The 15,792-nt window shown below is 34.4% G+C and overlaps 1 protein-coding gene across 1 annotated transcript; it reads left to right on the top strand.

The window, feature by feature from the left end:
• The first annotated feature begins 4,585 nt into the window (after positions 1–4,585).
• LOC125817755 (protein STRUBBELIG-RECEPTOR FAMILY 3-like) lies at positions 4,586–15,504 on the top strand. The gene is made up of 17 exons (XM_049497302.1): positions 4,586–4,803; positions 5,033–5,219; positions 6,295–6,421; positions 6,503–6,574; positions 6,727–6,792; positions 6,896–6,967; positions 7,053–7,124; positions 7,210–7,281; positions 7,359–7,424; positions 7,522–7,587; positions 9,219–9,661; positions 10,186–10,601; positions 11,348–11,619; positions 12,124–12,262; positions 13,264–13,400; positions 13,483–13,639; positions 14,993–15,504. Exons 2-17 carry the CDS (start codon positions 5,114–5,116, stop codon positions 15,086–15,088), a joined length of 2,379 nt encoding a protein of 792 aa, XP_049353259.1. The 5' UTR covers positions 4,586–4,803; positions 5,033–5,113; the 3' UTR covers positions 15,089–15,504.
• Positions 15,505–15,792: the final 288 nt, after the last annotated feature.

Below are 15,792 nucleotides of genomic sequence, written 5' to 3'. Positions count from 1 at the left end.
TAAAAAAAATCGTGTGTTATAAAGTTCTCATTATATAAATAAGCTAATCACTTAATTAAAGTATGCATATTAATTACCTTTATTAATTTTATGCATTAATCTCAATAAGTTGCAAGTCCTCAAGCATATTTCAATTAAGATTGATATGCATATTTCACAAAGATAACATATTTTATGTATTTAACTTAGGTATCTAATATGTGTTTGAAAATATGCATAATTTTTTATTTTTTTTGAAATCGTAAGTATCTTAACTGAAACAATTTATCATATATCATAATAAAATTTATTGATAAATTTAATTTTTTGTCAATGTAATCCGCTAAAGGATTATATTCGTGTGTCTAATTAGGAAATCAAATTCTAAGATGCTTTTCGAAAAAAAGTGTAAAAAGACATTTTTTCTTTCACCTTTTACAAAAATATATAAAATAGGTTCAATTAGAAATTGTAGAATATGCCCATTGTCCCCAAAAATAATTTTTTAAAATCAGAAGAACGACTTTTCTAATAGAAGTAGAAAAAAATAAGTTCAATCCTGTCCTACCCGCCTACTTTTCCCCATCTCCGTAGGTAATTCGTCGAAAAAAAAAACTATATAGTAAGTAAATTTTTGTATGTATAAAGTTGATGGTTTCTAAGTCATTCTACTTCTAAATTTTGATATTTTTTAATCGAATTCTAACTCAATCATGACCTATCCACCAGTGATGGAGCCAGAAATTTCACAAAGGGTGTCTAGAAAAATAATAAAAAAAAATTTTATTAGTGAGATTTGAACACATGAGCACTTAGGGTCTTTCAAGACATCTAAAACTACTAGACTACAACATCCTATTTTGTCAAGAGTGTCCCAAATATGTTATTAATCACTTTGTGTATCATTTTACTTATATATACGATACTATTTTCTGAAGAAGGGTCTCACTATAGGATAGCTACATCCCTGCTCCAATTGGACACCCTCATTATAGGGTAGCTATGCCCCTGCTACCACCCACTTAGACTTTCCTCTCCACTAATATAGTGTTTATCTAAATTATATATAAATATATTTAAAATAATATATTTTTTACTTAATAATTATAAATAGATTTTAAAATTTACTTTTTGTTAGAAAAATATTTTCTCCCTTTATTACCGAACACACCCTTCATATCTCTTTTTTTTCTTCTCCTTTAACCTTTTCATTTTTCGTTAGAATGTGAGTCATGTTGACTAATAACTTAAAGGCTAAGATCCTTTTTAACTTAATATTATTTTTTTTGCATACTTTTAGGAGAAAAAGAATCTCTTTACTACACTTACTTTAATTCCACAAATAAAAGGGAAAAAGGAAAAATGAGGGAAGGTGGTTGATTAATTTAATTCTGTTCAGACATAGATATACTTAACTAACTTAGTATCATTAATTATATTCCTTTTAGTCAAAAAAGATTGATCACTAAGTAGATTGAAAAAAAGAAATTATATAGAAAGACTATAACAAGTTCTAACAATAAAATTCGTAGTCGCTGTTCTTTGAATACATTCTGATAAATTTCGCAAATTATATAAAAATTATGAATCATACTAGATAAATCCGTGTATTGAGCTCGATTAGAGAAAGGGTAGTGGCGAGTTTATTTTTAATTACTCAAATTTTGTTTAATATTGTTGGTACTGTAGTTTAGTCAGCAAATTTCAGTACTTCATTATTTTTTATTTTTTAAATAAATAAATAAAAGACTTATCTTTAACTTTAATTTGTTTATTCAGTCTTTCTAATAATCTAGAGTATTCAACAAAAATATCTAATTGCATGAGTCAAAGAATTCAAGTGCCACAAGTAATACAGAGTCTTTACGTTATGATGCCAAACCTTGTCATTTTGAGATTATCCTGTAAATATTAATTAAATAAACTTAAAATAAACAAGTTTGAGGAGATTAATTATATTGTAATAAACCATATTTTTGTTTGTGTTTGGACACTAGTGAAGGGAATTATATTCCTTATACGGGGATATAGAAATTTATCGAAAATCTAGATTAAAATCTCAACAAAGACAAGAAAAATAATGTTTGTTTGGAAAATAAAAGATAATAATTACGCTATATATAAATTGATATTTTCAATTCACAGTTGAATTAGCTAGCGAGCTTAGATGGAAAAAAGGATTATTCTTGGGTCTAAAAGTTAATTAATATAAAGTGAAGTGGATTCTTATTTCATTTCTTTATCACTATTCACTAATTAATCATAATTAAATGATATATATTTTTTAGTTAACAAGATACTCTAAACATAAGTAACATACTATAGGCCATATATATTAGAGAGAGAATGAAGACCTTTAATTAACTAATAAGATAATTAAGAACTCTATTAATGGTATCTCTTATAAATATAATAATTCTATTTTTTTTTTTGGAGTAGTCATTATTTCAAATTGTAAAATGTCAAAATATAGTTGCCTAAACTATATATGGTGGCAGGCACTGGCAGCCATGTGATGTTTTTAACGTTCTACCGACATACCTTTTTAACATTCAACATATTCCTACTTATATCTAAACTAAATAAAACATAGTACAAATGATACATTTAACATATTGCACTAAGTTATCACCACTTGCACCTACCAAACAAAGTTTACGATATCAAATCAACGTAATTTCGTAAGTGAAATCTAAAAAAAAATAAAGTGTATATATATATCTTTTTAAATATATCATTGCTAATCTCTCGCACCTTCTCATTGAGATATTTGCATATTCTACTCCTTATATGGTAGAGCTGTCAAAACGGGCTTTGCCCATGGAGCCGACCTGACCCGACCTTTTTATTGAGACAAGGTTGGGATAGAATTTTTTAAACCCATTTAAAACTAGGGCTTATATGTGTCAATGGCTTACAAGCCTGACACATATAAGCCCTTGACCCTTGATGCTTGATCTGGGCCGGGCTGGAATCGGCTCATGGGTCAAAACTTTTTATTTAAGGATAACTTACAATAATCTCACTAATATATAGTCTAATTACTTAAATACACACTATGTTGTAATATTATGAATCTTACTAGATTTTGGTACGTTCAAATACATGTTTCTCAGAATATATAGACTCAAAATTAGGTTAATTTGTTCTATATACACTCTATCCAAGTAGATTCACATGTATCTAGGATACATAGACAAATCTCGCGTCCTCACTTCCCTCCCATCTTGCTTGTCACTCTCTTATCTCGCTCGTGTATCTGGTATGTGAGATACATGTTAATTACACTAGATATTTTGCTAGTGTTATTGAAACAACACCATTGTTTGCGATATTTGATTTGAAAATCTTTTTATTTTTTTGATGTTATAGAATTATAAGTTTGAAAAGAAAAAAATAAACAAAGAAAAAAAAAAGACTAGCACCCCAACCCTCGACCCTTCAAGGGTTGGGTTGGATTGAACATTTTCAGGCCTTTATGAAGGGTCGTTCCGTTTTAGCCTTTCAATTTTTTCGATCCACAAAGCTTGAATCGGATGGAGCTGAGCCGATCCTTTTTGAGAGCTCTACTTATATGTATGAACTTATAAGAGAATCATTCTATCATTACTATTCCCTTCTAAATGAAAAAATATGATAAATAATTATACTCTTGATCAATTGTTAAATAATGAAAGCATGAAAGTTTGGGTCCTATATTTCTGGTCTAAATAAAACAGAGAAAAAAAGCAATTTATTTTCCCAATTTAAAAAAATAAGGAAGTCTGCAAGCACAGAAAATAATATAGGCTACAGCCTATAACAATTTCCATTTTGTTTTTCTGTGTCCACTTTCCAAATATGGCGGCTATAATTTATTACTCTTAATTCGTAGTAAAAAATAATAATCCAATTTTTAGTTTTAATTAACACTTAATTAAAAAAACAGAAAAAGAACAACCCATATTATCACACGCGCCATTAAACGACACAAAGGTTTAATTGACCGTTAATGGATAATAAACCAATGATTTCACTCCACCTGTCAGTATTAAGAAGCGAAGAAAACCACGCGTAGCATTCGCGAGTGGGATTAGAAATTCACTTCCTCTAAGTGGACTAAAAACACATGCATGTTTGAGTCGCCCACATTACAATTTATTCGACACATTTCATTAGTGTGATAAAAATTTTCTCATGATCTTTTTTAGTTTTTAAAAATGAAATTTATATATTTATAAATTATATAAAAGGTATCATATGTCATGATGATTGATAAATCAAAATATTTAAAAGATATATGAAAAATTTATAATCAAAAATAAATTTATTTGAATCTCGAAATCTGAAATGTGTCACATAAATTGAGACAGAGAAAAATACTATTTAGACATAAATGTGCCGTTTAGCTTGATTTTTAATTTATATCTTCCAATTTAAGTGTTATTTATGCATATTCAAAATTGAAGATGATAAATATCATGTGAAATATAAGTTTTAAAAAAAACATAATTAGTGTATATATTATGTTTATTTATTTTAGAGAGAGAAAGTAGATAGAGAAAAAAAAAGAAAAAGAAAGACGAAGAAGTCTTCTTCATAGTGTTGTTAATTTCTGCAACTTTCCACGTTAAGATTTTCCATTTTTTTCCAGCTCTTTCCAAAAGTAAAGCCCCCCCTCTCTCCCTCTCTCTCCAGATTTACAACTATTATTACTCTGTTAAAACAATGCTTTGCTTGCATTTTTAGTTTTTGTTCTTTTGTTTTTCAGCTCAATTATATGAAATCATGATGTTTTTTCTCAGCTTCTTCCTCATTATTTCTTCATAATTCACTTCATATTTGGTGGGTTTTTCCTTCTTGTTACTGTACTTCAATTTTTTACTTCTCCTTCTTCAACTGTCCAGAGTTAGTTTTTTTTTTTTTTGGTTTCTAGATTTGTTCTATCCTTTTCTCAATTTTGAATACCCATTTTGTTATCAGTTGGGTGTCATTGATTTGCTTCTTTTTGGTTGTGTTATGATGAATTTTGGGTTTGATTGAAGTACTGATTTTTATTTTTGGGCTCTTTCAGATTGGAGGTTTATGTATTGGTTATGCAGAGTGTGTTTCCAAAGAAAGAGTAGATTGAAGAAAAGGGTTACAGTTTGGATCAATGGGTTGGAAGAGATCTGTGTTAGGGTGCTCGAATTTGGAGATCTTGGTGGCGATTTTGTTAATTTTTGCTGTTCAGCTTTCAGATGAAACTGACCCCGGAGATGGTAAGGAACAACAAATATTAGTATTATCTTTCGAGTTGTTTTGCGTTGAAGGAGAGGAATGCTAATTTTCATGTTTTGGGCAATGCTGGTTATGAGGGACTGAATTATGAGCTGAGGTAGTTGTTAACTTGAACTTTATTTTGGGTAAACGTTTTCAAGTCGGGGGGGAGCTGGAGTTATCGAAATTGGTCGGTTAAATGAACAGTCTTTATCCATTTCCGGAATTAAGTTAGGGCATGACGTTAGATATGAGGTTGCGTAGGAAATGGATTAGGTAGAAGATTAGTAGGTAATGGAGTGTTGTCTTGCTTATCCTTTGATGCTGGTAGTCGTAGTATTTCCCTTGGTAGTTTCTTGTCCTTGGATTTGTGTTACTATTATTGCACTGTTTTGTTGCGGTTACCGTTGCTTGTTTTTTTCTTCTCAGAATGCTTTGTCATGCTTTCTACAGTATTTCGCCACTATTTCTTCACTTCTGTTATTTCTTTTTTCGATATGCCTTTTCTTGAGCTGAGGGTCTATTAGAAACAACCTCTCTACCTCTTATGCTAGGGGTAAGGTCTGCGTACTCTACCCTCCCCAGACCCCACTTGTGGGATTACATTGAGTATGTTATTGTTGTTTGAAGTAATTTACAAACAACTCCATCATACACAAACAAAAAACCTTAAAAATAACCTAATCGTTTCAATTACATTCTCAAAAAACTTGCATGCCGTAGTTACCAATTCTACTAACAGTGGACAAGCTGTCATTATTTCAGAAAAAAAAAAGAAAAAGAGACAGTCCCAGGAAATTGAAGGGGGGAGAAGAGGAAATGAAGTACTGACTCCTAGGTTGCTAGTCAAGTGTAGGGGGCTATGGCCTCGTCAAGTGATGTGTGAATTCAACACATATTATTGTCCTAAATATCTACTAAATTGCCATCTTGATCGTATAAACTTTGCTTGGTTTGAAGTTAGCATGCTTTAAATGTTTGGAATCAAATTTTCTAGTTCATTCATGATCAATATCAACAATATTCTTATATGGTTTGAAATTTCTAACTCTGGCATTTTCCTTTCTGCTGGTCTAGTTGCTGCAATTAATGCCTTACATGCTTCCCTGGGATCACCTCCCCTTCCTGGCTGGGGTGTCAGTGCAGACCCATGTGATGGACAATGGCAAGGGGTCGTATGCCAGGAGACAAATATAATATCCATGTAACTACATCTTATTCGTTGCAGCATTTCATGGATATTTGGAAGTCGTAATGTTAATCCTTCTAATCATCTTCTTTGCAGTCAATTAAATGCTGCTAACTTGGCAGGTGAACTAGGGGATAACTTAGCATCATTTTCTTCTCTCAAAACGATGTACGTGTACCCCACAGATATATCTCCTTTGACATATATTTGGTTGTGTTTTCTGTGCATGTGCTGCATATATTATGTGGATGCTTCCTTTTCTAGAGGTTTCTTTTATTGTGTGACATGTGAACAATAATTGTGGAAACTTCTTGTGGCAGAGATCTGAGTAACAATCACATCGGCGGAACCTTCCCATCCAGTCTGCCAGTTACATTGCAGAATATGTATGTATTATCATTATCCTAGAAGGGGAAACAGAGAATGAAGCTTGAACTATCACAGCTTACCTTTTGAGCAAACCATTTGATAGTCTTTACCTTTTGGCAGTTTTCTTTCAGATAATGATTTAGCCGGAAGTATCCCCAGTTCTTTATCTTCCCTAAGTCAACTGTCAGCAATGTGAGTTTCAGCTTATATTTTAGATTGGAGATTTCCCGTTACCGTAATCATGGTTCCAGTCAGCTATACTTCTCTTTTGTTTCAGGTCTCTCAATGGAAACCAACTGACTGGAGAACTTCCTGATTCCTTTCAAGGCCTTACAGCATTGGTTAATCTGTATGACACCAAAACAAAAGCATTTCAATATTTCCATAGAGGTTTTTAATTGTCCATAACTGGTGGATTATTTGTATTCTTGCAGTGATTTGTCAAGTAACAGTTTCAGCGGAGCTTTGCCGTCATCAGTAGGAAACTTGTCCTCCCTGACCACTCTGTGAGTGATTCTACATATTGTTGAATTGGTTTGTAATTTATGACCAATAGAAAAGCAGCTTATTTCTTTATCTCCAGACATGTGCAGAATAACCAGCTTTCTGGAACTCTTGATGTTTTACAAGATCTTCCCCTCGCAGATTTGTACTCTTCATCACCATTTTTAACTCAAATATTAATTCCAGGTCCATAGAATGATATAATATCGTACTAATATCTCCCATCTTTCGTGTCCCTCCAGGAATGTGGAAAATAACCTGTTTTCTGGGCCCATACCTCAGAAGTTGTTATCTATTCCCAATTTCAAGTAAGTACATTTCACTTTCTGCTTCTAATATTGTTGTTTATCTTCCAGCATGTAATCTACAATATATTCTTGGCTGCCTATTACATTCTTGTGCAGTTGTGCCTCTTTGTTCGACACAATCTGCTAGACAGATATTCAGAAACTATGGAGACAGATTCCTTGTTGAAGTTCGATTATTACATGCCAAACTGCTCTGTACTTTTTGTTAATACTTAATACCCTCTTTCTTAAATCTGAGTGACAACCTTGATCAGCTTGTTATTCATGGACAATTAAGGCAGATAAGATCTGAAGGGCTACAATCGTTAACATAAACAACAATTGTACTCCACACTCCTAAAGCTGCAGCACATGTATCATCTGTACTCAGCTTCATATTCCCTACCCACTTCAGACCATACTAAACTTTTAGTTAACATACTGGTGAATATCAAACTTCACTAAAGGGGAGAGTTTCTGTGCAAAATGACAAGACTTGAATAGGCTTCATCATCTCATTAAGTATAGATCAGCGGAAGAGTTCAGAGTGGCTTCTTTATTACACCCAAGTTTGTTGGTTGGCAAAAAAATGCAATTGCTATTGGCAAACTTCTCAATTTTCTGAACCTATATGTTTAAACATTTTATGTGCGTAGAAATTTGTGTGTGAGTGTGTGTGTGTGTGTCTGTCTTTATGTAAGTTTGTGAATGCAAGACCTCGTTAAATTCCTATAAGCTAGAAAAAACCTTGATCTGAACTACATTACTCTTTGTCATAAGCAGGAAAAATATTATGAAATGTGTGTCGTGCTAGTCTGTATGTTAGCTGCACCATCTTTAACAATAGTATTTTAGAAAATTGTTGAGTCCCACATCGTGTAGCATGAGGAAGTTGACTCCTTTATATGGTCTTGGGCAATCTTCATCTCTTGAGCTAACTTTTGGGGTTGAGTTAGGCCCAAAGTCTTTTTTATACTATCGGAGATCTGATATGTTGAGGAGTATATTTATGTTGCAAAACCAGATTATGCTTACAGGTTTATGGCACTGACTTAGATTAGAATTGCTAGTGGGCACACTGCATATCAACAGTTTGAGTCCTAAATGTTAGAATAATTTCAAATTACATTAGGTAAAGTAGCCAAATTTTGATATCATCAGCACAATTACCTAAAAAAAGAATAATCCTAACACTATGCTGCTCAATTTAACAATTGGATAAAAAAACATCTAGCCTACACAATAAATTGGAAAAAATGTGACGTATACCAGCTAAAGGATTATAGTAGCACAAAAACCATATGACACCGATATATGATGTATATGTCACGCTGGACCATGGACTGCCAAGCTGGATCATGGACTGCATTTTGGTCATATTTAAGTTCACTAGCGGGCTAACATTTATTTAAGTTTTGAACACAGGCGTGATTTTCATATCATATTGTTCTATAAGATTTGTTTGCCGGGAAGTTTGATTTATTGAACAATATTGGTGAGGGTACATATTGATCCATGCTAGGAAGATGCATCAGTTGTTTCATTACTTTTTTCAAGTGTCTTATATAGGTTTTGACTCTTGATTGACTTTAATTATGAGAATTGATGGCTAATGCTTTCATGTACTTACTAATTTTGTTCTTGACGTGCAGAAACACTGGAAATCCTTTCAACAGTGTCTCTCCTTTGTCTCCACCCAACAGTAGTATCGCCCCTTTGTCTCCACCTACTTCATTTACGAGACCCCCTCCAGCACCACCAGGACCACCCTTTTTTAAGCCTCCAACTTCAACACAGACACCGCCGACTTCAGACAGAAAACCTGGACAAAAAGCTGATGGACCATCAGCAACTGCAGAATCTAGTTCAAAAGGAAGCAAAAAGTCTGTTAAGAGGGTAGTCTGGATATCCATTGCATCAGTTTTGTCATTTATAATATTGGTAATAGCAATCCTGCTCTTTCTGCCAAGATGCTTTAGGGAAAGGCAAGAGACTAATTGGTCCAGACGGCACGAAATAGCTCCTGATGTGGGCTCCAGGGAGAATCGTAGGGATAATGGTTTATTGGTCCTACCTGGACATGATGTAGAGAAAGGTACTGCAAATTATTAAACCTCTCAACTTTTATATCGTGTGTATTGTTGCTAGTATTTGTTAGTCTGGCTTTTTTCCTTAGTTCTTACAGGGAAAACTAGTACTCTTTAATTTAGGCTCTATTTGAATCTGCAGTCTTGACATCTAAGTATGCAGCTAAATATATAGTGGTTATCCATGTGCCCAGGGGCGGACCCACCCTTACCCAAGGCCTTCGTCAGAAAATTACATGGTATATAGAGGTCAAATTTTGATTTAATAAAATATATACAAGTATTGACACCTCTTGACACAAGTTAAAGGTTCAGTCTAGTGGTTAAGACATTGCTTAATGACTACAACCATTGACACCCCTTAATGACAATGGCCGCTACAGTATTGTCAAATTCTCTATTACAATCATAAATGCCCTACAAAAGATTCGTGAATTTGATATCTGTTTTTGCAACATTCAGAACTAAAAAGCTATGACTCTTAACCTCTTCTACTCTTTGATGATAAGTGGACTTCATATGTTTTGAACAGCTCCTCCTCTGGTGAGGCCAAAGGAAGAGCAACAACCAAGGAGACCGGCCCGCACTCCCATGCCACAGCAGGAGCAGGAGTTAAATGTGCAAAACCTGAGGGCTGTACCAAAGAAGGATACTAGTGAGATAAACCTAAGCAGAATTGATATTGATTCGATGTTGCCACCACCTCCACCCCCACCACCACCTCCGCCACCGCCACCACCCTTTTCTCAAGAGAGAGTTATTGTGAAGCCAATTCCACCTGCCGACAATACTTCAATGAAGTTTCCCCACAGGCCACTTCCACTAACTTCTGTGAAATCTTACACAATCGCATCTCTTCAGCAATACACCAACAGCTTTTCTCAAGATAATCTGATAGGATCAGGAATGCTGGGAACTGTGTACAGGGCAGAGCTTCCAAAAGGGAAGGTATAAGTTATGAATGATAAATAATGTACTGTAATTTGATACTCGAAATTACCAACTGTGTTTTCCTACCCTGCTGTATTCTCTTGAACCTAGATTGTCAGCTTTTCTCTTCTTATAATTTCCTTTTTTGGGGTCTTTACGGTGTTCTGTGAGCACTAAAGATGCCTCTTATCTGTTGTTGCATTACGTATCTTACTCTTGCATTTCTATGCTTAATTGCTTAAGAATGATTCACGGACTGATCGAATCGTATGTAAATATGGTTTTGTTGGTGGAAATCCAAAGTCATATATATTAGGGTACACTGTATTTCATAAATACAGATAAAAGCAAAATGACTTCCAATTGCTTCATAAGATATTTCTTGCAACTTAAATTTTCTTTAGGATGTTTTTTGGTTCTTATCCTATATAATCTTTAAGTGGCATTTTCTTCCAAATAGCCAACACCATTGATCAACTGTTGTCATAGAACAATCAACATTCAAGTTGCATGAGCTTATCATTCTGATTTGTACCTTAGTTTTGTCATTTGCTGTATAGCAGGATCTGCCAAATACTGATGCATCTTTTCTAATGAGAAACTATTTTATAATCAGAATATACAATGTCCCTGTTTTATTTTCAGTGTACATTTATTTATCTGGCATGCAATCTTAACTCTCATCCCATTGCTAACATTATTTGAATCATTTGGTGGTCACATTGTGTTACTTCTGACACTTGACCCTTTGAATGCTTATGCAGTTACTTGCTGTCAAGAAGCTGGACAGAAGAGTTTCCAATCAACAGAAGGATGATGAGTTTCTTGACCTAGTAAACAATATTGACAGAATTCGTCATGCCAACGTTGTTGAGTTGATGGGCTATTGTGCAGAGCATGGTCAAAGGCTTCTGGTTTATGAGTATTGCAGTAGTGGGACACTACAAGATGCGCTGCACTCTGATGATGAATTCAAGCAACAACTTTCATGGGATACACGGATCCGGATGGCTCTTGGAGCTGCAAGAGGCTTGGAGTAAGTAAAATAACCAGTCACATATACATAGAAACCACTTGCAAATATACGAGTATATACATATGAGCTATGGAAAATCTGATGTTGAAGAGTTATTTGGCAGTGATCTATAAGAAATTTCTGTAAGCAGTACTAATAATAATTTAATACTGGAAGGTAGCAACAAACTCAAATCACAAACTAGTCCTGAACTTTCATGCTATGTACATACTACATGACATAAAATGATAAAATACTGTTGGGAGATGGTCTTTATAAGTATATGTTAACATTATATTTGGTGCTGTATTTCGGTTTATACTACTTTCCATTCCTCCTCCACATGAGTTCATACAAGGGATGCTGAACACGATTGTTGAAAGAAAATATCCTCATAGTCATCCCACCCGTGAATTATTATTAGTGGGATTGCTAGGTGATCTAATTCTTAGATTTGCATGACAAGCGAGTTAAAGCAAATTTTAAATCTCATGTATTAATTATTTGTTCTTTTATGCAATGAAGGTATCTCCATGAGGTCTGCGAGCCACCTATTATCCACAGAAACTTCAAATCTGTCAATCTTCTCCTTGATGAAGAGTTGGCTGTGCATATCTCTGACTGTGGTTTAGCTCCACTGATATCATCAGGTGCCGTGAGCCAGGTAACTTACCATCCAAATATTCTGGATTAGAAGTGTGGAACAAGCTAACATTTACCTCTTGGGGTGGGATGGTCATTTTCTGCTTGCATTTCCAGTTGAAAGAAAAGCAAGTTCCAGGTTTATAATGGAAGTGAAAATGTGAACTAAGTAGTAGTTGTTAAGAAAGGAGTGTAATGATGATCAAAATGCTTCCAAGTAACACACCGGAGTAGAGCAGTAATTAACTACAAATGCAGTTTCTCGTAAATGGATAACTTATTGTTTAGAAATAGTTGATTTTGTAGTAGTGCCAGAAGTTATACGGTCAATTTCAGAAGGGTTAAGTCTTTTTCCCTGTAAATCTGGAAATCAGGAAACAAATCTAGCTAGTCTGAGACTACCTGGTTGCCCAGCTAGTCTGAAGTATTTGTCATGTTTTAGGCTTTTATAACATTTCAATGCTTCACGAGATCTAATAGACACTAGTGGAATTTGTAAGCAGGAGAGTAGATCCTTTCCAACATATGCTGGACTTGCTTTCTCATCTTCACCCCTTGACAAAGAGATGAAATTTAGTGATCCTTGAAACTGTTCCCAACATTCTTCAGAAGTAGTTTTGCCGCTGCACATTTAGTATGATGGTGACAAGCTCCTGTATTTTTTTCCCTGTTGGAGAATTTTGACTTCTAAAGATGTGGGAAGAACAGTTTCACTATGTTAGTTTGACCTAGTCATACATAAACACACTCTACAGGTGCTTTTGTTAGATGGGTTTCAGAAACTTAAATTCTATCCACATTGTCTCCTCTCATTAATAAGAAACAGTAAAACACAAGATTGAACTAAACAAGACATCGCGGATATGACTGTTTTTTTCACTTGTACTTTGTATGATTATAGATCTGCTACTCTAGGAGCATGTGGATCATCAATCTTTGCTGAAACCTTACCTTTTTTGTTTTTCTTATGCACTGTGCTGAAGAATTTGAAATTGAATAAGTGAAGTTGTACTCGATTTTCAGTTGTCAGGACAACTTCTTACAACCTATGGCTATGGTGCCCCAGAATTTGAGTCAGGGATTTACACTTCTCAGAGTGATGTTTACAGTTTTGGCGTGGTGATGCTGGAACTCTTAACGGGCAGAATGTCATATGACCGGTAAAGCCATTTGCATCTCATTGATTAAATTTTGTTGTCATGTTTTCTCCCAGCTTTATCATTACCTATATATCATATTCAGAACTCGAAGTCGAGGAGAGCAATTCTTGGTCAGATGGGCAATCCCTCAGCTACATGACATTGATGCCTTGACAAGAATGGTTGATCCTTCTCTCAAAGGAAAGTACCCACTTAAGTCATTATCACATTTTGCTGACATAATTTCCCGCTGCGTTTTGGTGAGTTTTTTAATCCTTTCTTTTATTACAAGCGAGTAATTTGTCCAAATCTCCATTTTCTTCAATCCTTCATCAAACTTTGGGTACAAATGAGGAAAAAGGTAACATGGAAAATGATTTATTTCTTGTCACAGAAATTAAAATAAAAAGTAAGTAAAAGGAAGGAGCTGTACTGTGTCAAAATAGGAACTCTACACATGGTGTCTTTTGTTTTTCATAGCCACTAGATTATGAATTATTTACCAGTTTAAGGACATCTGTGAATCTGTAGTATGAGATGTACCAGGTTTATAGGCATAGTTAAAAGTTACAGGGAGCGGAAACATCCCATGTCGATGTTCCGATATCGTTTTCTGCTCAGGTGTCTGAATGCCTTTTCATGACTCGTTGAAGAGTGTGTGTATGTTGTAGTTGAAGCAAACAACACTAGGAAAGTCTGGATCAACGAACAATTTACCAATAATACCCTATTCACCAAATTAAATCTTGTGGCAGAATACGCGTGGTTAACTAGCACACAATCACACACCAAACAAATAAATAATAAAAATAACACAAGGAATTTACTAGGTTTGTCAAAACCCATTTCCTCGGGGAAGAAGCGGAGAGAATTTTCCACTATAAAAGATAAGAAAACAGTACCAAGAGATCCCTTATTACAACCCTTTTAAATACACAATTCGGATCTGCCAGAATCCAGACACAAAGCTGTAGAAGCAACAGATATATTATATTTGCTTTCCTTCTTCTGCTTATTGTTCTCCTGTCTTTTTGTTTATTCGGTGGGTGTTGGATTTTTCACTAGGTAATATGCAATTTTTTGTACAACCAAATGCTTGTGTATGTGGGGGAGAAGAAGAATGAGGCACACTCTATTGATTGGATATTTGATTGCAACTGATATATCCATTGTATTTATATAATGGTCAAATTTTCAATGTTTCAATGAACAGAAATTGATACTGATAAGTTAAAAGGAACCAAGTAGTTGGTGTAACTCCAATGTGAAGCCTGTTCACAGTGTCCTCCCCATTATCATCTTTCAGTTACCCTTCTAGCAATGACAGAGAAGAGATTAAATGCATCATATGATTTCTTAGGGACTATTTCCATTTGGCTCCACCTTCCATATCCTATTCCCGCTATCTTATAGATTGATCGCACTCACAATTGTGTGCAGGACAACTAGTACAGAGTACTATATTACTGTTAATCAAGGAAGAGTGAAGTAGTTTTCGTGTGGCTGTTTTCTGAAGCCCATCTCATATCTCTTCCTAGCATGACTAAGATTTAGCTGTTGTATAGGATTTGCCTTCGCATTTTGTTGTAACTATCTTTAATATTTCCTTGCAGCCTGAGCCTGAATACAGGCCACAAATGTCAGAAGTGGTTCAAGACCTCATACAAATGATAAGAAGAGAATCTCCCAGTAGATCCGATGAAGAATGATTTGAACCAGACATGCATGCTATAGCAGATTCAGGCATGGAGTAACCAAGACTTCCAAGATTTTTTTACTTTTGCAAAGAACTTAACTCGAACTGAGATACTTGGAACCAAAGATTTTGAGGCTGTAGATGCAGTGCCCTGCCAGCAAAGCTTCATACCTCCAAGACAAAGGGCTGGCTAGAAACTGCGTGATTTCAACCAACACAGCTCGGGTTATCCTGATTCTTAGTACAATTTTTTGCAATCATTCTAATGTTCATTTATAGTCCAAACAGAAACCACAATGCATAAAATGCACTAACCCCATTGTTTTGAGAGCTTATTTATGGTTGTTAATTGGTATATCTGAAGTTGTAAATCTTTATTTGTTCTGCTGTACATTTTCAATTGTTTGTACAAGAATATTCTTCACACTTTCAACATGGACTTTCTGTAGCACATTTTTCAGCCTTCAGTATCATCATGGATATATTGAATAATCACTTGAAGGTTGTAATTTTATAATTCCTCCAAACATTATGTTTATTTTTCTTATATACTTTTTCTAGTTGGTTAAAACTACCAAAAGCACATGAGAGTACCAATTAGTGGCCAGATTGAGTATAGAATTCTTTAGGGTAAAACTTACCCGTATCGGGTGTATACACCAATCCAATACATGCATGTCATGTGTTTAAATTTATAGTTCATTAACCTTAATTAAT

The sequence above is a fragment of the Solanum verrucosum genome, unplaced genomic scaffold (assembly GCF_900185275.1).
Source record: "Solanum verrucosum unplaced genomic scaffold, falcon-dt-bn FXZP01000280.1, whole genome shotgun sequence".
NCBI classification, from domain to species: Eukaryota; Viridiplantae; Streptophyta; class Magnoliopsida; order Solanales; family Solanaceae; genus Solanum; species Solanum verrucosum.
This window is presented reverse-complemented; position numbering and strand designations above follow the sequence as displayed.